This window comes from Tympanuchus pallidicinctus, unplaced genomic scaffold, assembly GCF_026119805.1.
Source record: "Tympanuchus pallidicinctus isolate F22 unplaced genomic scaffold, pur_lepc_1.0 scaffold17, whole genome shotgun sequence".
Taxonomy (NCBI): Eukaryota; Metazoa; Chordata; class Aves; order Galliformes; family Phasianidae; genus Tympanuchus; species Tympanuchus pallidicinctus.
The window spans coordinates 16,652,875-16,674,496 of NW_026294690.1; the positions used below are offsets into that span (position 1 = coordinate 16,652,875).

The following is a 21,622-nucleotide window of genomic DNA, read 5'->3' on the forward strand; positions in this document are numbered from 1 at the left end:
TCATCAGCATAAAAACCTAATAGTCACAGACTATTCAAAACATTTATAGTTCCCATCTCAAAACATGCGTGGTACCTGGCTTAAGCCAAATAGTTAGCTCCAACATGGCTAATTAAAGCACAGCCCCCAGAGGGAACCGTGGCGCTCCAGTGGGTCTGCTCCCCATCTACAGAGTGAACCTTCATCAGTCTGCAGACAGTTCTCTAAGGATCAGACTGTCAAAGGTAACAGCTCTTCAACCCTCAGACTGGCCTTCCTGGCTCTGTTAACATCCCGCATAACTCCAGTTAATCCTGTCCCACCAATACCAGCTTCTCAGCTAGCAGTGAAGCCTCAATTCAGAGAACAAGATAAATATACACTGAGACCCATTTCTACCATGCTCAAAACCTTCCCTGGATATGTTTGGGGTGAAAACACGTGAAAAACAAAAGCTTTTGTGAAGATAGACCAGCAGTGCCCATAGCCCTCCCCTTCACCAAAGCTCTGCAAACAGCTCGCAGGTGAATAGCTTCTAGGTGGATTTTTTCTACTCTGTTTTCCCTGAGACCGGGATTGTTTCAAATAAATGAACCATGAGTCTAAGTTTTATTGAGACAAATGTTCAGGAAAAATAAGATTTTCAACTTGCTTGATTGAATAGTGAACTGTGCACACATGTACATGGCCATCCCTGTCAGATTGCTAGCACTGTTATTCATCCATGTGAAAAAAAAAAAAGAAAAAAAAAAGATTTTCTTTTAACAGTCTCACTACCAATTACCCAACTGCTTAAATACAGAGCTGTTGGGTACTTGCACCCAGCTCCAGTCTCAAGGCCATGGTCTCTCCCGTAAGAACTGGAACTCAAGGCATCCCAGATCCTATACATTTCTGCTATTCCTCACAACACCTCCACCCTGTCCCTTCTCCCCAGTGCCTTCTTGTTCAAGCTTTGCTTCCCCCCCCATCCCCATCTCCTGAAATCTGGATGCTCAGCCTCAGCACATTCCTCGTTTTTTCTTTAAATCTCCTTATCTTCAGTCTCAACAATCATTCAGTCAGTTCTTCACTCCTTACGATTACGATCACAGCATTCATTACAGTAAAATGCCCTCACCCTTCCCTGTTCTTGCACAGAGATTTCATTTTTTGCTGCAAGGGTCCAACCACAAGACAAAGCAGCTCTTCCTCTGCATGGCCATGCTAGATTCCATCCAGCGAGCACCACAGAGCAATGCCAACAAACAGCAAAAGCACGGGGCCCAATCAAGAATTTGGGTGTGCCCAATGGTACATCTTCATAGGTATGAAAAGAACTAGATAGGGGTCTTTCTTTCTCCATGTAAGGTACACAGGGAAAGAAATGCTGCAGTGACATGAATGCTTGGCTCATTTTGGAGCAGTTCAGTATGGAGAGTTAATGATTTCTACCAGCTTCTTGCCTTTAGAGCAGCCACGTCTTTTCTTATCTAGAAACCTCTCCTTTTCTCAAGTACTACTGAGTGTATTTAATTAGTTTTTGAGAGTCTGAATGCTCACTGGAAGAAGTCAAATTATTTTGCTGCAGCAGACTGAATGCACGGCAGCTCTTGCTGAGCAGCAACTTTGTGTTCCTAGTGGGCCATGCAAGGAAACCCGAGCAGCATCCTCAGAGCTGCTTTAACACATACAGCAAGGGTGACTTACACATCCTGCAACAGCTCCACATATCTCAGCTGAAATGTTTTCACTGTAAGCAACTTTCTTACACTTGTGCCCTCACTATCAACAGACTCACAGGAGTCAATAAAAGAACTCATTTAGAGCAAGCAAATGCACACCACAGGAATAAACAAGACAGTACCCAGCAGGAGGAGAAGAGGCCACGTGCCACCTGCATGCCTTGCAGTGGGCATCTAATCTAAGTGCTGTAAACACCGCCTTTCATCCCACCAAAGAGCTGCTCTGTTCCTACCCACCACACAAACACATGCTAATCAGCCCGACTGGAACTGAAGACAAGATCTGCTGACTATTATTAAGCAAAAAATTTCATCTGCTTTGTGACACATCTACCTCTGCCTCTCATACACCTTCATAAATCAGAATCGCCTTTTTTGGGATGAGCACCAGGGCGTCAGTTTGGTTACAGATCCTCATGTTCAGTATTAATCATTGCTCTGACCCAGATATAACACTTAAATCAAGAAGTTTAATCCTCTTGTGGGTAACAAATTCCACATTTTGATTTGCAAAAGCACGAACAATGATCCTTCAGCAATTAAAGAAAGAGGTAAATAGGTGATAAAACTGCACTTGGTCTTGCTCAAAATGAACTGCTATCTGATACTTCATTGTCTGCAGAAAGAATAGGAGAACCTTGCAAGCATGACTCTGAATAAATTAAATTCATTACACAAAGCAATGTTTTGCGATAAGAATTCACTCTAACTTGATCTATTTTGACACCTTATATCTCTACACATCAGTGAAATTCAGGGTGCGTGGCAGACAAGTCCTGTGGTGTGCTCAAGTGCCTTGCTCTCAATCAAAACCAGCTGCAACACACGGCAGTGCTTTTCCAGCCTGCAGTCCTACATCTTCTAATGGACACTGAGATGTGAGAAGCAATGGACATCAACCTTGTAATGGAGTCAGTAAAAACTGTGGAAGTATGTTTGGTCCCATAATTAAGCTCAGAACTGGAATGAGAAAGTTGTGTTTGTTTTTGAAGTGGTACCCCTTGTAAATGCACTGATTTGAAACTAGATGATCATTGTGGTCCTTTTCAACCCAGGCCATTCTGTGATCGTATGATTTAACTGAGGTCATTTCCATATAACATTAACATCTGATTGTGATTTAGCTGATTTCGACTTGCTTACTTCTGTAGTAAATGGCATTAGAAAAAATAATAATGAAGTAAAAAAAATAATAAAAAATAATAATCTGTACAACTGTGTAGGAAAAAGCTAAAAAATGAAAGTGCTAAGGAAACAAACTAAGAGGTTTGGAATGGATGTTGTAAAGAGGCCTTTATCCAAGTGGTGAGTTCACCCTTCCACTTTATCCCCTCAATGTAATGCAAACAGACCATTTAGTCTGCTTTCTTTTTTGTTCTTCCTGCAGCAGCAAAGAGTGAAAAAAGAAAGCACAGCGATCACTTGAGCACATTGACCTCCTTGGAAAAGGAAGGAATGAGACCAGATCTTCAGAGAATTGCATTCTGTCTGCCTCTGCAGTAATGGCATTACACTTGAATGAAAGCAAAATTATGTGGAAGACTGTTGGTTTACTGAGGGGTCAAAGTGATGACAGCTGTGGCAGGCTGCGGTAAACCTTTAATATGCCATGATGTACCAATGTGCACATCCTTCAGTGGATGAATAGATGTGGCTGAACAAGGGATTACACCTGAGCAAGCAGCCGAATAGATAAATATATTCAGCATCAGACTATTTGACAACACAATCAGGGCATGTGAAAAAATGCTGCCCAGAAATACTTACCTGTTGTTCTGTTCATGAAAACAAATACGATCCCAGTGCTATCGAAGTGAGTTTAATAGATGGAGACACAGCCATCAGGAGAAACCCCCCAGAAACGCAGTGGGGCCTCAGATCTTTTTGCAGGTATCTGAGCAGAATCTCTCAGCGACAGATGCGCTATCTGCAGATTGATCTCCAGCAGAAGCCAAATTGCTCTGTGTAGGGTGGTGTAATCCTCAGAAGTATATTGTTAACTACAACTTAATAAAAAGCCAAGGGCTTAAAAAATACAGTTTCATAAAAAAGAATGAAGAACTCTCACTTTGCAGGGCTGAGAGAGGTAATAAGAGGAAAATAAAACACAGGTACTGCTCCTCTTCTCATAAGTAAGGAGAATTTGCTTGGCTATAAAATGACACTCCCTATAACTCAGTCTGTGCTCCCTTACCATTCAACAGCATATTCTACTAGAAACATTTATGTAAACATATCTGGATACAACATAAAGACACGAGCAATGCAATGTAAAAGGAATAGCTCAAGTTTCATCAAGTTGGTGTTAATACCTGCTTAGCAAGTAGCTGCACTGACAGCAAACATCAGGAGGCAAAGTGGGCAGGCTGGCAGCAGATCAGAGCCTGAACACGTACAGCAAGGAGATACAGCGCTGTGACATTTACAAGTTATTCTCAACATGGTGTAACCAGAAATACAGCTTCATAGCAAGTTGTGGCTTTCAGGGATTACAGCCACAGCCAATTAAATCTCTCTGTTAGAGATGTGGAAGAAAAGTTTTGATTTGGATCAATTTACTTCACTATCTTCCATGCCGCTTCAGTTCAGACACTCATTATATTAAGTCCAATCAAGTGAAATATTTAATATGAGAAGACGACACACAGCGATGAAGCTACAGCTTCTTTTTTCAACCTCATTTAGTGCCTTATGATTGAGAGCAGTAGCAACTAACACACAAAGGATAGGAACCATTTTGTACAAGCTGATGTTATCTCCCTGATTTTAGGCCCTGTTCTCATGATACACAGCAATCAGAGATCTACTGCTGCTGAGCTGCTGAGCTGCTGAGCTGTTTGCCACCAGTCAAGGACCAACTTGGAATTTCCACACCCTTGTTCTAAGGAGGAGCTGGAGAGGAGAAAGTGTGTGTGCCAAGTGCAGTACCTGGCATGTTTTCAGAGCACAAAGGTTAAATATTTTCTTCCTCTTCTAAGCCAAAATGATAGCCATCAGCTCGCCCACCAAGATGCCATCCTTCAGCAGCTCGCAGTCTCACTTGCCCACCTGTGCTAAGGCTTGAGGTAGGAGTGCTGGACACAAACCATGAAGTCCATACTGTTCTTTTATTTATATATCCGTAACACTCTTCTCCTTGTTTTCTGTGCCAGAAAGTCTCTCTCCTCACCATACTCCTCTACAAGTTATTCATGTGCAAGCTTTGTAAGATAAGAGGAGACAAGCAGATTCTCATAATAAAAAAAAAAAGTTGCTATGGGAATAAAATGACAAAAACTGTTACTAAATCCTACATAAAAAAAAAAAAAAAAGATAACAACTGGAGAGAACTCAAAAGGAATTGAAACTGTCACCTCAACTGATAAGGTTATGATCTGTAACAACTACTTTCTCTCCCTCATTTACTCTCTGCTTTTATGTAGATTTCATTTTCTCTTCAAACACTATTTATAGAATAACAATGTAATTCTGATCAAGATTCAAAAACTCCAAAGAAAATCAGAAATATTGTTTTCCAATACGGTTCTATGGCAAGGGTACCATCGTGCACTTACAGACTAAAAGCTGAAATCCGTCCACTCCGCATCAGTGCTACAGATGTACATCCTGTTGCAAGATGAATCTTCCATATTTTATATACAAAACATACATAAGCAGTAAGTTCAGCCATATAAATTTCTGTCTTCAAACTACCATCTATGGCTTGTGCTAACATTTTGCATAGATTAGGAAGTAAATTCTGATTTTGTTTTCCCACAGCTGCAATCAAAGGAAGTTCTTATACATTTCTGAAGGCAGGAACAGCTGGCCCACCATCCCCCTCCAGCATTTTTAGCATGAAATATCATGAAAAGAAATGAGCTTCCCCAGTTTTGAAGTCAGTCATCCCACAGAATGCTACTATATGTCTAATGCTGATGCAGGATAAATGTTTCATTACATTTGGTAGAATGTGGGGAAAATCCATTTCCTTTCATTACATATCCCCATAGCTGCCCACACTCATTAAATAACGTGGCAAATGATCTCCTTACACAGTGAACCTTAGAAATGAGAAATGTGATGAAGCCTTAAGAGCCTCAATTCATAGTCTCTCTACTGATGGATGATCCCCAGCAACATAAAGAGCAGAAAGTAATCTGGAGCGAAATAGCTGAAAAACTTTTCCTCAACATGCAGCAGAGCTTTAAGAGACCATTTCTTATTTGTGCTGTAACTCTTCTTGCTACGTAACAGCCTCCTAAAATGCCCAATGAGCAGACTGGAAGCTCCTCTATGATGCCACTGCAAGAGTTACATGAAGGTACATTCACATCAATGTGAATCAAATCCTGTCTGTTCCTAGGACTTCATCACTATTTGTCTGTTACTTTCAATACTGCAGAATTGACAATTCAGTTATTTACTAACAGTTACAGCATTACTTGCCACTTCAAGAAGCCTGGGAGAATCCTTAACTGAATCTTACACCAAACTAATTGCAGATTTTTTTCCTGTTTGCTTCCGCAGTCATAAAAAGCCGTATGAGTAACATGATAAAATATCTGCTAATTGAACTGGGCTATGCACATTAAGCTGCTTTTAATTCAGGTCTCAAACACTGAACTTCTCGTTGCACCACAACTGAGAAAAGCCAGTCGACTGCCATCCTCTGCCTCCTGCTGCAGGCCACCAGACAGGCACAGGCTGCTGTGCAGAGCTCATGCCCCTGGTGCAAGGCACAACTCCCACCCCCAGGGGATGCTTGTGGCCTCAGCAGTTTTTAACAGAAAGAAGGCAATAGTCCAGGTGTCTCATCTCACACTGCAGCGAAGCATCCAATTAACTTCAGTGTAACATAATGTTACCATTGCATGATATTACTCCATACCACCCTAACTTTACTAAGGGTCTCTCTTCTCTGTTGGATTAAAACATTAAAGCTGCTTTCAGTGACTGGTTCAAACAGAACCATCTCTGCATTCCAGCTTCTCCGCTGGTCCTGAGAGTCTGACCCTCAGAAGCTCTGTTAAAGGGTAAAGGATAATCGAGCACAAAATGTATTCACTTAGGTGTCATGTTAAAATGATGTTCTGCCTTCTCTTCCAAGACAGAAAGCAGCCCCAGTGTAGAGAAAGGTCTGCTTTCCTGCCAAATGGCGTATGTTTGAAATGTTTTTGACTTCCCTTCAAGACTTCTAAAAACTAGACAATGAAGTCAGAACTGTTCTACCCAGGAAAAAAACATTCCACTACATAAAACTGCCATTTCTTAATATTCTGCTTATAGTTACGAAGTTTAATTCCTTTTAGCATCAGTAACTTCTGATGGTACTAATCACTCAGCAATAAGTGAGTCTTCATTTCCTTAGATTTTCAAGCATGCACAGCAATAAGGCTGAGGTTAGGTTTTGGCTTTACGACCTCGTGTTATTTTATCCTATAAACAAAGAGAGTAAACTGCGCTCTGATCCCCGATGAACGCATTGGAGAAGTTAAAGGCTAACATTCTCCCATTTGTTATTAAACAAGGAACTACAAGGATAATTGTGCTCCCCCACAATAATCGTGCTTTTAGCAAGAGGCTGGCAGCAATGCAACATTACCAAAAAAATAAAAATCTGCAAACGTTCATTTTCAGCACAGTCATTAAGAACATCAAAATTGCAGCAGTTTCTTCTGGAAGGCTTTTTCTAATAATTATAATAATAAAAGTATTTTTTTCGCAGCTCTGTTGTTTTCCTGAACATCTGTCACATTATTCAGCTTTAGATTTCAAACTCTGAGTACTTCCCTGCTTTCCCAACCATTGCTCACAACTGTTCTAAGACGTTCCTCCATCCCATCATCCTGTTCTCAGCTTCCCAAGGGGCTGATACAGCTTGCATTCAGCACAGTGACCTTCTACTGGAAATCTTTCTCCCCAGTGCTCCCTCCCTATTGATTTCTGTCTTTTCATTAGCAGAGAAAACGGTTCCCCCCTCCTCTGGTTTGGTATTTCTATAGACTGTCTCACCTGCAGACCTCCAGCCTTCCCAAAGCAAGGAGCTTATGCACCAGACAGGTTATGCAGGTAAGAAATAGCAAAGTATTACTCCAAATACAAGGAATCAATCAAATAGATGAGATCACTCATCCATCCTGGTCATCATTTATTTTTTAACAGCAGCCAATGACAGCTGCTGTTTAACCAACAAAGATTAAGCAAACATGACAAGCACATCACACGCTGTTTAAGGACAGGTTATCTACCTTCAGAAGGTTCTTTCCCCAAGGCAGCTGCGACTGAAGTCAGATGACAACTAACATGCACAGCATAATGATCTATCCACGAGGGACAAGGCAAACAGAAGCACCAAGGCAATGGAAGCGATCACCAACTCTTATCAAAACTGCACAAGACAGGAGTGTATAAAAACAGATGCACAGCCTTTATGCTCTATGATATTTGCAACACTACAGTTTTATTGCAAAAAAAAAAAGCACCTCAACACCTCAGTAAGTTACACAAAATTTAAAACTGCCAGTGGCCAAAAGTTCTCCGTTCAAACATCATAAAAATCCGTGATGAGTTTAATTACTAAATACAAGAACAGCATTTGTCATGCTGAAATGACATCAACTGGTTGGAGGTGAGGGTTCAATTTTAAAACTCAGACAGTACCTACAGCAAGAAGTAGCTGTTTTTCAAGAGAAAGTGTTCTTCAGCTCAGAGCTTGAAGTAGAAATGTTAAGGTCTCTCTGAGAAGTGTTTCAGTATCACAACATTATTTACTCTTATGGAACTACGCACTGTATCTGATGGAACATGCTTACCACTGAAATGCAGACATGTGTAAACCCAGTGAACACAGAGAAAGTCCAGTAAGTCAAAAAGGCAACAGCCTTTTCACCGACGTGGCTCCAGTTTTATATACAGCTAGGAAGAAAAAAAGATGACTGTGGCTAAGGGGAATATATTTATTCCCTCTCTTAATTCAAAGTGAATGGCTTAGCATCGCTGTTTCTGCTCCCTGTCTTCTTGAGTAAGGCCAAAGAATGAAGAAGATCTCTAAAAAGTCATTCTTAACAAGAGTGTGCTCCATCATTAAGCTAAAATTGGAAAAGCTCACAGCACTGAGTGTACAAGACAGCATTCGTATTAAAAACAAGACTTGCAGAAAGAAAGAGGAAGCAAGATCTGCTCTGATTCATCTCAAGAGGTGAAACTGGGTCTTCAGTAAGCTACCACCATCTGTCATTTTATAAGCGGAAGGCAAAATGCCCGCAGCAGGGCAAATATCTTGGCTCTGGAGTTTACATGCCAGGCTGCTCGCTGGATCCCTTGCTCACCATAACAGGGGTAATTAGGCTTGATGGTATGTTGGTTTTAAGTGCAAAGAAATATTCAGAGTGGGGCCTTTCCAGATTTACAGCAGTAATTGTTTTCTGTTACCAGAGCTGTATAAAGTGCTCGTGACATCAGAACTTTGAAAATCACAACTCTGAGATTAGTTCCTCATTTTTTAATTCAATAAGCAAACAAGTATTTCCTATCAATGTAACCAATCCTCTTAGCAATATATAAGGACTCCAAGATAAACAATTCTCTTGAGTCACTACTGGCATAGATGTATTCTTAACCCTATGACTGTGCATGTGTAACGTGCAAAAATATTACAATTAATATGCAAAAATCTGCTCATTGAGAAATAGGCTGGTTCTGTGACCACTGTAATTTTTAATGAAAAACAAATTCTAACAAGAAGAATGTCACAGTATTAAATGATGATGGCTTTACTTCTAATAGATTCTCACCCATACAGAAACCCCCCAGAGACTATCAAAATTACTGGAAGTTACTAATAACTTCAAGGAAAAGCATTATCTGTGCACAGGGAAGGTATAGCTGCCACTCTGCTGGTGTCCAAGGAGCCTTCACTAGAAAGAAAACAGAAGGTTTGTTTCCATCCCTCTTGGGAGTAAAAGAGAACCACCACACCTTCTAATTTTGTAAGCCTCCTAAACTTAATACCACCAAAGAGGAGAGCAGTGGGTCCGATGCACAACACTGTGGAGTCTGGCAGTTTAACCAAGTTCTCCTCTAAGAGTTAGGCTGACTAAAGAAACAGGAAAAATGGAAGTGAAAACAATGGAAACACCTGAATTGGCATGAAAGCAATAATTATATGATCTAGTTTAAAATGCAGATGGGATATAAGTTAACAGAAAAAGTCTCCCTGTTAACAGACTATGCTGTAAAGGACTTCAATGCCCAAATGGTTTTTATATGTTAAACTACATACTTTTTTTTTTTTTTTTCTCCTGGCAGGTCATTATTTAAGATGCACTGAGAATGACCTGAACATCTGGAAAATATGATCAATGCTCCAGCCATGCACTTTTAAGACTGGATAGAGAAAGAACATTAATCGGTTCTCCTTGCATTCTGCCTTCCTACCTTTTCCTATTTCATTTTCCAGAGGAGTTTCAAACTCAGGTGTAGCACATCACCATTGACAAGAGGTTTGTTTTTCCTAACGCTCCAATGCTTCACTGGAAAGTACAGCCTGCCTGACACGGTCATCTTAGCACTGTGCATCTTCACTAGTGCAAGAACAGTAGTTCTGTGCAGAAAACATCGCGTTTCTGTGTTTGAGCACATTCAGGTGCTTGAGAGGATGATGCCTGAAGGGACTGCACTGGGGGCAGGGAAATGGTCATTTCACTTGGGAAAATGCCCAGGAGAGTCAGGAAAAGCCATCATGCTCCGGGAAAGGATTCCCAACTCCACCAGTGCACCGCTCAGCTCAGCACTCTCACTGGTCTGACGAGACGACCACCAGAGATCTCTCTCAGCCTACAACCCCAGTGATTCTGGGAATTGCTCTTGTCTGTTTTTTATGCTTTTGCTGATTTTTTTTTTCTTTTGTGTTTTCTACTCATTTTTCAGCTTGTTCTTCAGAGTAGTTTAATAACGATAATAAAGCATATTTTTTAGAAGTTCACAGAATTGCAGAATGGCTTGAGTTGGAAGGAAGACAAAGCAGACATTCCTCTCCCTTGTTTGAAACTTGACATACTATGTAATGCTGAATCATCACCTTCTTATCCCTAAGGTACACAGACAAAAAGACTACAGGATCATTAGATATACAAATACAAACACAGTCCAATAAGCAAAACCTCAAGGGCCTTATTCTTTCCCCCCATTCCATTAGATATTCTCAACATCCCCACTTTGATAAACTGAAGATTCACATAGGATAAACTGAAAGCAATTCCATACAGCACACTGCAATAAGAACCTAGTATAAAATACCTTATCTGTAAGGACAGAGAACGTCAAGACTTGTAAGTCAAGATCAGCAACATCTCCATTTCCAAAGCTGTTATTTCCTAACAGTAAATTGCAGGTAGGTTTTGGAAGAACATAAGAAAAATCGTTTTCTATAGCAAGTTAGAATACCTGCAGATCTGTCTTGATGATAGCTTAAAAGTAATATCCTCCAAACTGTTTACAACTTGTTTCATGCTTACAGAGTGCTCTCACTGAAACTGGTCCTGAAACAACTGAACTGCATGATTCTTGGGTAGGTTTTAAGAGTTTACTGCTCCAAAGCTCTGTTAATAACATTCAAGCCATTTAAGCAAAAAGGTAACGTTAGAATTAAATACATTTTTTTGCTTCACTTCTTGTTTGTTCTCCAATCCACCAGCTCCCCATTGCTACTCAGCTAACATTTGGGAAATACTGGAGAGATACAACCTGCAATGGGTACAAAGCAAGGCTAGTAGGATGAACAAATACAGTCGTACACAAAATCAGAAGCACTGGCCCTTCAAAATATTACCAGCTTTTTCCTTGTCACTGCAATGGTCATTGCAAATTAATTTTACAAGTAGAGCAGTTATCTCAATAACAGACATTTTACTATTAGCTCTGACATTCGCTTTGCAAACTCCACAACACTCAATGCCAATCTGAGATATGCAAACAGAACAATCTGCAGCTAACGTAATTCCTTTCATACAGCATTCCTTTCTGCAATTACTCTTACACAGAACACACATTTACTTCTGCTGCTTTTTTTTTTGGTGGTGTTTTTCTTCCCCCTCTCTTCTTCTCCCAGGAACTCATCTGGTACACCTGGTGTTGACATGATTTAACATAAACTTGCAACATTCACGCTGTGTCTTCAAGACTACCATTCCTCACAAGCAGCAGAAACAAAACCTGCTTCCATCTAAGTTGCTTTAAAACATGACTGGAAAGAACTGAGGTGACATGCAATAAAAAATACAAGAAAGATTAAAGGTCAGAAAAGCCTTTAGCGAAAAAACCTTTCATGCTTCCTGAAGGAGGTTACGTACCTCTGCACATGAACCACCATCAAGGTCAAACTGCTCTCAGTGCAGGTCTGAGGGCATCACTGCAGCAGTTCCACAGACCCTGCAGTCCATACTCCATGTGCCTGTTTGCAAGACTGCAACTGGCCATGCCTACAGCTTGCTCCTTATCCCATTCTGTAAGGAAACTCTGTGCCAAGCAAGGGTCAGCAGATCCTCCTCGGTCTGAACTGATTTCCTTTATCATCTCCGTTTTTAAAAATTAAAAAATACAGAGCATATTTAAATTCAGCACAACCCAGAAGATTCGCAAGCTTTGCAATTAAAGATAGCAAGAGTTAGAGTAAAATGATTGTTCTTTTGAAAAAGAACCCTTTACTCCACGTTATCTGTGAATTAAATATTGGATTTTGGTTTTCCCTTTTTATACTGTTTGTGTTTCAGATATTCGCTATGATTCAAAGGATAGGTATTACATTTTATAAATGAAAAACTACAGAAAAATCAGGTTATACGGTTAGAAAGATAAAAGACTACTATCAAATGAAAAGCTTAAAGAAATAAATAGGTTTAGCAGATTAAAAAATCAGGCTTTGTTGTTGTTTATAGCATTAGTGCTCATTTAACATCAACATAACCATGAAAATACTGAAAGCATTTGTTCTACTTGAAACGATATTTGTGATTTAAGTCACAAAAGATATTCATACTCAGAAGTACTGTACTGTAAACCTAGCAAAAACCAATACCTAGCAGGTCAAAATCAGCGAGACTACACTTAAAATCATATTTAGATAGCTAATTGTATTTGTTGTTCTAGCCTCACTCCCCAGATCATTCATTACATCAGCTAATTACTTGAAATTTCTTTTGTTGAATAATGACTGTACTGAGCAGTTAGCAAAACTCCAAAGCTGCGTGTAAGATTCAGAAATGCATACATAGATTCTACAAAACCAAACTGCTTTGCTGACACCTATAATGTCAAATTGTGCTAATTCAGACATTGGAGTGGTTGATTGGCCTTGCAAGTAATTCACCAATGTTGCCAAAGACACAGCAGTAGGCACTGCACAAAGCGGACGTGCATCCTTCAAATCGTTCCAAGTCTGCACACGCATTTCTATCTTGAAGCATTTCCAGATGCAGCCCAAGGGGAGGCCCAACCCTGGCCAATACAGCTGCACTTTTTAGCTAACTCAGGTTGTTCACACCCTCACTTTCAGGCCTGGAGAAGGACTGCTGCTGCATGCATTCACTGCTAAAGAAAAAGAGCAGGAAGAACAAGTGGCACAGAGCAGTGCCATAAAACAGTGCCTATAGACCTGTAGGGAAACAAGCCCCTGCTGTTCTCTCCCTCTCTGTCTTGGGCTGTGCAGAGGCTCAGAGTGAACCACATCTTTGCTTGGCATAGCACTGGACATACAGACATGGGGAAAGCCTAGGAGCAGCAGCAAGACTGGGTCTGCTTATAAACAACCTGCTCCCAGCAGTTCAAAGGAGAATTAAGCAAAACCCTTCAATTTTAAACTGTAACTTTGTGCAAATCTCATAAGATTGTTTCAATGTCAGAAACATCCAATATCTCTTCCAGAAAACAAACTACAAAGTAGCAGCAAAAGAAAAAAAATCCCACCTTTAAGTCTCCTGGAATTCTATTTCTCTGAGAAAAAGTGTTTGCATTTGATAGAGACCATATTAGTTCCTTTTACATTACAGGGAGGTATGTCAGATCACTGAACCATCTCTGGCCCTCTGGACCCACATTTAGGGATGAAATCTGCAAATCTCTTTCAGTTGTATTCAAAATGGGGAACCACTCATCCTGAGGGCAGTCAAAGCATGAGCACAGGGTGCAGGTATAGAAGGGGAGAGGTGAGAACAGAGGCTGCACAGCACGCTGCTGTACCACCATGGTCTGCCCACCTCACTGCAGACTCTCTGCATCCCCTCACTGAAGTTGCTGCAAAGAAACATGCAACTGCTCACAACAGACCCTGACTGTAGTCCACACCATGAGCTATTTCACATGTTGAGCAATATTTGCTTGTTTCAATTAAAGCGCACACATACATACTATCCCTCCCTCCTCTCAAATCACTAAAAATACCTTCAACTTTAGCCAGTTCAGCTCACTCTTCAGAGCAACCTTCCACACAGGCCTGATGAAGAACAGGCGTCATCACATTCACAGGGAGACAATCCCTCAAGGAAACAGACCTATCAGCTCAAGATCTCTGACAGCACTGATCACTGCTTTCCAGTCTGTCCTCCAGCCTAAAGCCAGCCCCTTCTATGCAGCAAAGAGATGCACCAAGAGGAAATTTCTTTCTGTTTGCTCTGCATGCTCAAGAACTTTCCAGACCTTTATCAAATGAGATGAACTAGTACAACAAAAGGCTTCCCACATTGGTAGCACAAAAGTGCTACCATCACAGGAAATAAAATCATCAAGGTGGCAGTGACTTACTGAAGAGCAGGCATTTTAGTAATCTGGGCCCCACCAGTTACGTCTGCTCTTTGCAACCTTGATGGTGCCATCATGCACAGAAATCACCAGCACAAATCACCACTGAGGACAGCATAGGGACCTCCTCCTTCCCCCTCGCACACACAGTGGCATCATTAGGGATGGGCAAGCAAACCACGTGTCGAACAACCACCAAAAGTAGTCTGGGACATCTCCTGTTGCTCTGAGCAGTGATCTCAGGAAGCTAGGGAGCAACGTCTCAAATGAGACAACAGGGCATAAGGAGACCTGAAAGGCAGCACAGCTTCCCAGCACTAAAAACTAGAGGGGTATCGTCTGGCAGAGTGGGAAAGCAAATCTCTGGACTGCTGATTGGTGCAGTGATAACAGCAGTGCTCCTCACAAATAAACCCATTCTACAGTAAATGAAGCTTTGACAAAAGCTGTAGCAATCACCCCCAGCAACAGCAATAATTTAAAGTCTCCATTTAAACACAAACACATCCTGAAGTTATTACATCACTGTATCCACAATGCATGCGTTACCAATGGCATCTCTAATGCTGTCAAATATCTTCTGGCAGGGCTCTGTTGTGTAACTTCTGAGAAGTTATTTTAATTAATTCACTCTTAGTATTTGAAATTCTAGTTTAGCATGCAGTACTGTAGTTTGGTACCTGCAAGACAGCCAACGAGTGATACCAGGAACAGCTGTTTCCACAGCAGCAGCATCTTCAGTAGCCTCAATTCAGTAACTTTGGCTCTGTTTCAGGTGAACCACACATTTAGTCTTCCATGTGCAAGGTTTTACCTGTTAAAAGAACAAATAGCAGGACGATCACCAACTTCAAACTTAAGAACTGCCTTCATTGTAAATGCATGTTTTAACAAATAGAAAATGGATAGATGCTCTGCAGTGCCTCAGTTTTCCTGTAACTGAGCCCTAAAGAGAAATACACATGTATGGCTACAGTGTCACAAATTAGGTAATCCAGCAGGAGCCCAGCTGACAAGCACACCAATTTTCTAGTTGCCCACACCCATTTATTTGTAAGAAACAGAGTTTTAAAAGGAGAGAGAATACATGAGGTGCAATCACACACAATACAGCAGTTGGAAGTCAAACAGCTGATAAAGAACACCTTTCATCCTCCTTGCTTTGTATACACCACACTGACAACAACCTGAACTCGTGCAGTAACCAATTTGACTGAAGTCACATCCACTCTCCCCTCTTTTTACTGTTTTACTATTCCAGACCTGTGCTTGATGTACATAACAGTATTACAGAAGTCTGAAAAGGAAGATGCAGCAACCAAAAATAATTTCAAAATAGAATAAAAAAATAGAATCTCAGCATGTGGCACTGAAGTGCATCAGGTGCAGTGATAAACTGTGAAATAATTTGTTAGCTTCCATTTCTACCTTCGTTACTGGCAAAATGACAGAGAATTTGCCATGCTCTATGTGTGGGGTACACTGCTCTTATTTTACTTTCATTTTTTCCTACACAAGCTGTGCAATACATTTTTAAAAATTGTGTGACAATTGTGGCCTCTACACTGCGTGCATCACTTCCACAGCATCTCTTTTTTCCTCATAAGAACAGTGAATAGGCAAAGTTGGAGGTTCTGCAGCATACAGATCAGACCTACATCAAATCACTCCCCCCGGCACTGAGGTGACGAATCAACGCACTGAAATATTAAGGGCAAAAAAGACAACCATTAATTTCGAGGTGCCAATCTGCTAAGCCTGAACATGTTCTGTTTTTTGTTCTTCTCTCCGGTGTGTTTCACATTACAGTGAAAATTTTCTCATACTTCTATGAATGTCGTGTTTGCATTTCAAGCTAAGCACCCCAGAAAGGCAATCACACAGAGGATTATCCTCAGCTGAGGATTGCATCCTCATCCCCACCCCATCCACAGCATCACAGCACAAGGAACGGCGGTTCTCATACTGCCCAACTCCACCCCCTGCCCACTTCACACTGGGGACACATCTGAGAGCACATAGAGAAGTGCACACAGCAGACAGGCTGTATGCAGAAAGAGCAACAGCCTGACTTGGCTTGGAGCATCCTCCAGCAGATGTGACCCCCGGGACCTGGCTTTCTCAGGTTTCGCTCAAGTGACAGCATGTTCGTGTCACACAGCTTTTTCCTTTTCTTCTGTGCTGAAGCCAAAACCCTGAAGCACTTGTGTGACAAGAGAGTTTACCTCACACCCGCTCCTTCTCACGACAACCTAAGAAATGGCCACAATCTGCTGAGAAAGAAGTACCTTACACAAGAACTAAGTTCTGAAAGAAATCCCAAAGCATCAGAGCTAGGAAGCCTCAGGACTGCTGCGTTTTGCATATTGTTTCTGCAGTATCCTCTATAATTTATTGACTAGTATTAACAAGTTCTGCACAGTGACACTGTGATATACTGATGAAACAGTGCTAGTATAAGCTGCTGGGCTCTATCTGCACTGTATGTTTGCTGAGGGCTTTCCAGAGGAAGCTCTGTTCCTTATCCAACATGCCCTGGGGTCAAGAGGTACAGGGCTGTAGCACATTTGGCTTCTACAAAGGCATTTTGGTGCTTTTAGAATTAACAGGACTTCAATCACTTGGGCAGAGCTCTGGCACACTGTATGCAATCATCCAGAAGGATAAAGGTAAGCAGCAGCTTCAGTATCTGAACGTTTGGTTCCACTACCAAAAGAGCATGCAGAAGAAATCTGCCTCTATTTTGGAAAACGAGAAACTTTCTTCCTATAAGAGCACTATTTTCACAAGAAGTTGATTGCTGCAAACCATCAAGAATGCAAACCTAGGAAACGGGTGCAAACATACCAGGAAAAAAAAAAAAAAAAACCAGACTTCATTATATGTTTGTCTTTCAGAGACAAGCAAGTTCTCACTAGTTCAACTACAGGACAACAAGAAAACACCAGCAGCCAAACAGATGGCACAAGATGAAAGCACAAACATACACTGAAAGTTTCAACTTTTCTTCCTTCGAAATTAGCTTTTCACAACCTACATACTAACACACCACATAGCACAGCAATTGATGGACAAGCAGGTCTGGGAGAAACAGAGTCTGGAAGAGGTTCAGGATCAGTAATCTTATGCAGTGACCTCAATTCTTACAACCCTGAGTACAGCAGTCAAAAAGCAGTAGTTCTCCAAAGGGGGGATTTTTATTTACATACAGTATTTGAACTTCTCAGACCTGCTTGAGAACCCAGTATAAACTTTCAACAGGAAGATTTGTGATCTTTGACAAGAAAAAAAGGAAATTTCATCTTGATAAATTATGATATTAACATTCTAGTTAAAGTCATCTCCACACAGCATCATACAAATGAGAGGCACAGACTAATGAGAACCATCCCTCAGCAACTTCAAGTAGCCACATCGTTTCAAAATAAAATAAAATAAATTGAAAACATCCATTTCTCATTTCCCTCAAAATGCAATTACTAGTGGTAAAAATCAACCAGTACACTCTGTTTCAATGAAAAATACCCACATGGTGGGCTCTCAATCTTCCGTATCATTTAATCAAGTCTCCACCTCTTGTAGCTCACATTCTAAGACTGACAAGAACCAGTGATGGATGAAAGTGTAGCCATGGAAAAGTAAAGTGTATTTACCACACACAGTGAAAAAGTCACAGATTCAAAGATTCAACATTTTTGGTCTTTTTAAAACCCAAACGAAATACAATAAAAACCACTATGAAAGTCCTCCATTTGCACATAATTTAACAAGCTAGCCTTCCCACAATATTCCTGTTCCCTAGGCTTTCCTTTGATACCAAAGTAGCCCAGAGCTGGGATCAGTTTGCTGAGACAAACAAGAAACAAAAGGGATGAACATATGTATAAATAATAACTTAAAGCTGATCTCATCCAGTGTCAAAGTTGGCAATCTCTATATTGAAATCCACTTGAGCTTCTATCTGCAGCTGAAGTGCTAGAGTCCATTCCCTGTACTTCTCTGCTACACAAGGTGCAGTATTAAATGTGGAGGTTGGTGGCTCTGCCTGTGGCAGGGAGTTGAGGTTGATGACCCTTGAGGTCCCTTTCAACCCAAGCCATTCTATGAGTCTATGATGGGGATCCTCCACAAAGATCATATAAGAAAGCAACAGCATTTGCAATCTGAGTATTTGAAGGGATAAGCAAGATCCATGCCAGCTCACAAAGACCTGCTGATGTACTTTGGTGGCAGCCTGCTGAGCAGCGCTTAGCAGAGCCTCACCTTACAGAGCACCACGAAGGCTATCTGGCAGCTCAGCAGATCTCACTATGAGAGCACTTGCTGTTCAAGACTATTCCTCCTTTCACATTCTTTAATTCCACACGACATTGGTTTTAGTGATTCTGAGTAATTTCACATTGAGGATGGCAAGGCTTTGAAAAGCTGAGATGCAGTACAAGTACTATCGAGCCACTACTGGCACCACACAAAAATCCATCTAAAACACCTGAATTAGACTCTGGATACATAAGAATTAACCAATTAAAAGCTAAGAAGCATGACAAAATACAGTTAAAACCCCTACTAAGCAATACAATGACTTGTTCCAAAGAAAAGTTGGAAACGGTGCTCCAAGGGAAACTGCGATCGGCCCGGCTCCTTTGGGGGCTCATTAGATCTTGGTTCCAACGCTGCATGGGAGCGCCACTCATTAACGAGCAGCCTTTGCAGGCTCCTAGCGGTTGTTAGGCTGCCTGTGGCTCTCACTCAGCCTCCCTGTCCCTATAGGGATATCAGCAATAGACAAATCATCCTGATGAAGCTGGGCTGTAAGAATAGAAAGATGAGCAGGAAAGTTTTCAGAGGAACTCCGCTATTAACAAGCCCTAGGTAGGATTAAAGCCATCTGCAGTGCGTCATTAGCAGAGGCTTAATTAAAAGCACCGCAGACATTTCCAACAAAATGAATTTACAAAAGCTCAGAAGAAAAGTAGCAGCAACCATTCTGCAGAGTTTTACAACTTCTGATCTCACTCTATTTATCGACTTCCAGTTGCAATCCCCTGCTTTACCTGACCATATATCCTTTGTGCTTTATACAAGCATCATAGAGCTTTATGGATACAGGGACTGCATGGATGGTTCTGGTTTACAGAGCATCTTCCCTTGCCCTACGCTTTTTCTAGCCCATCCTTTTCCCAGTGGAACAAAGAAAAATTGTAATAACTGGATGCCCTCTCTCACTGTACACTAATCTCTCCACAGACAGCAACACAGTGCACCTCTACCTCACATATTATTCTTGTCATTGAGGTCTTCTCTGGATACGCCAGCACTCACTGAACCTAAACCTGCAGAGCTGTAACCACCACAGAACAGAACTCAGCTGAGCCTTTTACCACAGGCAGTTATTTCATGTCAATAAAAGCAGAAAACTTGCAAAATAAATAATTAGGGAAAGTAATTTATATTAAAATTCCTCAGGAAACCTACACTATTTTAAGACCACTAGCTTCTACAGTTCTGCACATTAACCTCTGTGCCAGCAATTTGAGAGCCTCTTCAAATCTAGCCAGAGGTCTTTGCTTTGCACGCAGTTCGACCACCTGCAGGGATTGCCTGCCTCAATCAACTTTGGTACACCTATGGGAAAGCTTTACAAAGGAATCAGCTTTGCATTCTTTTTTTTCCCTAAGTACAGGGGAATGTTTATCAGAATCTTTTTCAACTATTTCAATTAAATCAACTATGTGACAAAATTTCAAATTAGCAAGTCATTATAAGCAATATTAACTCCATCCCCAACTCACATGGAATACAGTTATTGTGAGCACAGTAAAATCAAGTTTGACAACGTGTTTAGCTACCATCATTCAAACCTGGTTTATCAATTTTTGTGGTGGTACAGTGAAAGTCTTACACTGACAGCCAGTTAATCTTTCCAGATCAAAAAAAAAATATAATACTGAAGATAAACAGAATCATATTTACCAACTCAGGGATGACAAGAGAAAGCATATTTACACAGTTCACTCCTAGGACCTTCAACCTTATCTTGAAACCATCTTTTTCTGTTCAACGAGGCAGCAGAAGCTAGCACAGCCCATGAAATAGCATGTAATGGACCAGATTAATCAGAAACATTAAAAACAAATATCTGACATTTTCTTTCCATGGCATCTGAGTTAACGAAGATGTAGAGTAACAACAGAAGGGCCTCTACTCACAGATGAAATAGCAGTTATTCAGACTTACATGTGCCCTACTCTTTAAATGCACAGCATTAGCTAAGACACATGATTTCAAGCATGCACACTGCTGATAAAAACCTCAGATCCTGGCCTTGCTGCATCATGCTGGTCACGGAACTCCGAGGAGCAGACTTGGAGATTTGCTGCAGTGTTCACACAGATTTTCCATGCCCTACTCACCATCAATCTCACTTTGAGTTTCCAAGTAAAATGCCATCATTGGTACCAAAAGTATACACAGCTCCACTTCATGCAGGCAGAAGGACATTTTTAGCATATCGAGACTTTCAGGTTGAAATTTCTTCATAAAAGTTCTCAAGCTACAGTAATGAGAAATCGTGTTTATTCAGCACAAAGAAAAGTTTGAAATTCCCCAAAAGTGTTATTAAAGTTTAAACATACGTATTTTTTTCCACATTCAGCCATTGCCAAAAGCTAACTCCAACTTCTCCAGTGCTCCTGCTGACCTCCAGCACTGTGAGCCTTGGGATGCTAATGATGCTGCCAATGAGCCAGTACTTCAGGCTTCAAAAATACAAGTGGCCTTTGTATGAACACGTGGAGGATACTGCCTGGTGAGGTGCAAGTAATGCAGCATTTCTTCCAAAATATCTCATACAAATCATTAGTTTAAAAGTTTATCTTACTCTGCATGGTTGCCAAAATATAACTCACTGCTTCCCACAGCATGCACTGATTTCATAATTGGATATTCCTTGACCCGAATGAAGTTTATTCATCATACCCCAGACTGCACCAGTACCCAGTGCTGCTGCAGTGGGGGCTGGAGACCCCAAGGGACAACGGTCAGGGCTCCCTACAGCACCCCAATACCCCAGTGGGATGCAGTACCTACAGAGAGGTACAGCACAGGACAGGCAATGCTCTTCCTACCCTTCTGAGAGGCTTCAA

General features: G+C 41.1%; 2 protein-coding genes across 3 annotated transcripts in view; both read right to left on the reverse strand.

The window, feature by feature from the left end:
* The window catches only part of SHQ1 (SHQ1, H/ACA ribonucleoprotein assembly factor), a 1,172,872-nt gene that overhangs the window by 484,367 nt on the left and 666,883 nt on the right, over positions 1 to 21,622 (reverse strand). The window lies entirely within an intron of this gene.
* The window catches only part of LOC128078621 (contactin-3-like), a 122,864-nt gene that overhangs the window by 53,817 nt on the left and 47,425 nt on the right, over positions 1 to 21,622 (reverse strand). For both annotated transcript variants that reach the window (XM_052679011.1, XM_052679012.1), the window contains exon 2: positions 15,158 to 15,291. In XM_052679011.1, coding sequence (XP_052534971.1) covers positions 15,158 to 15,212 — 55 coding nt within the window. In that variant the 5' untranslated portion in view covers positions 15,213 to 15,291. The remainder of the gene's footprint in view (positions 1 to 15,157; positions 15,292 to 21,622) is intronic.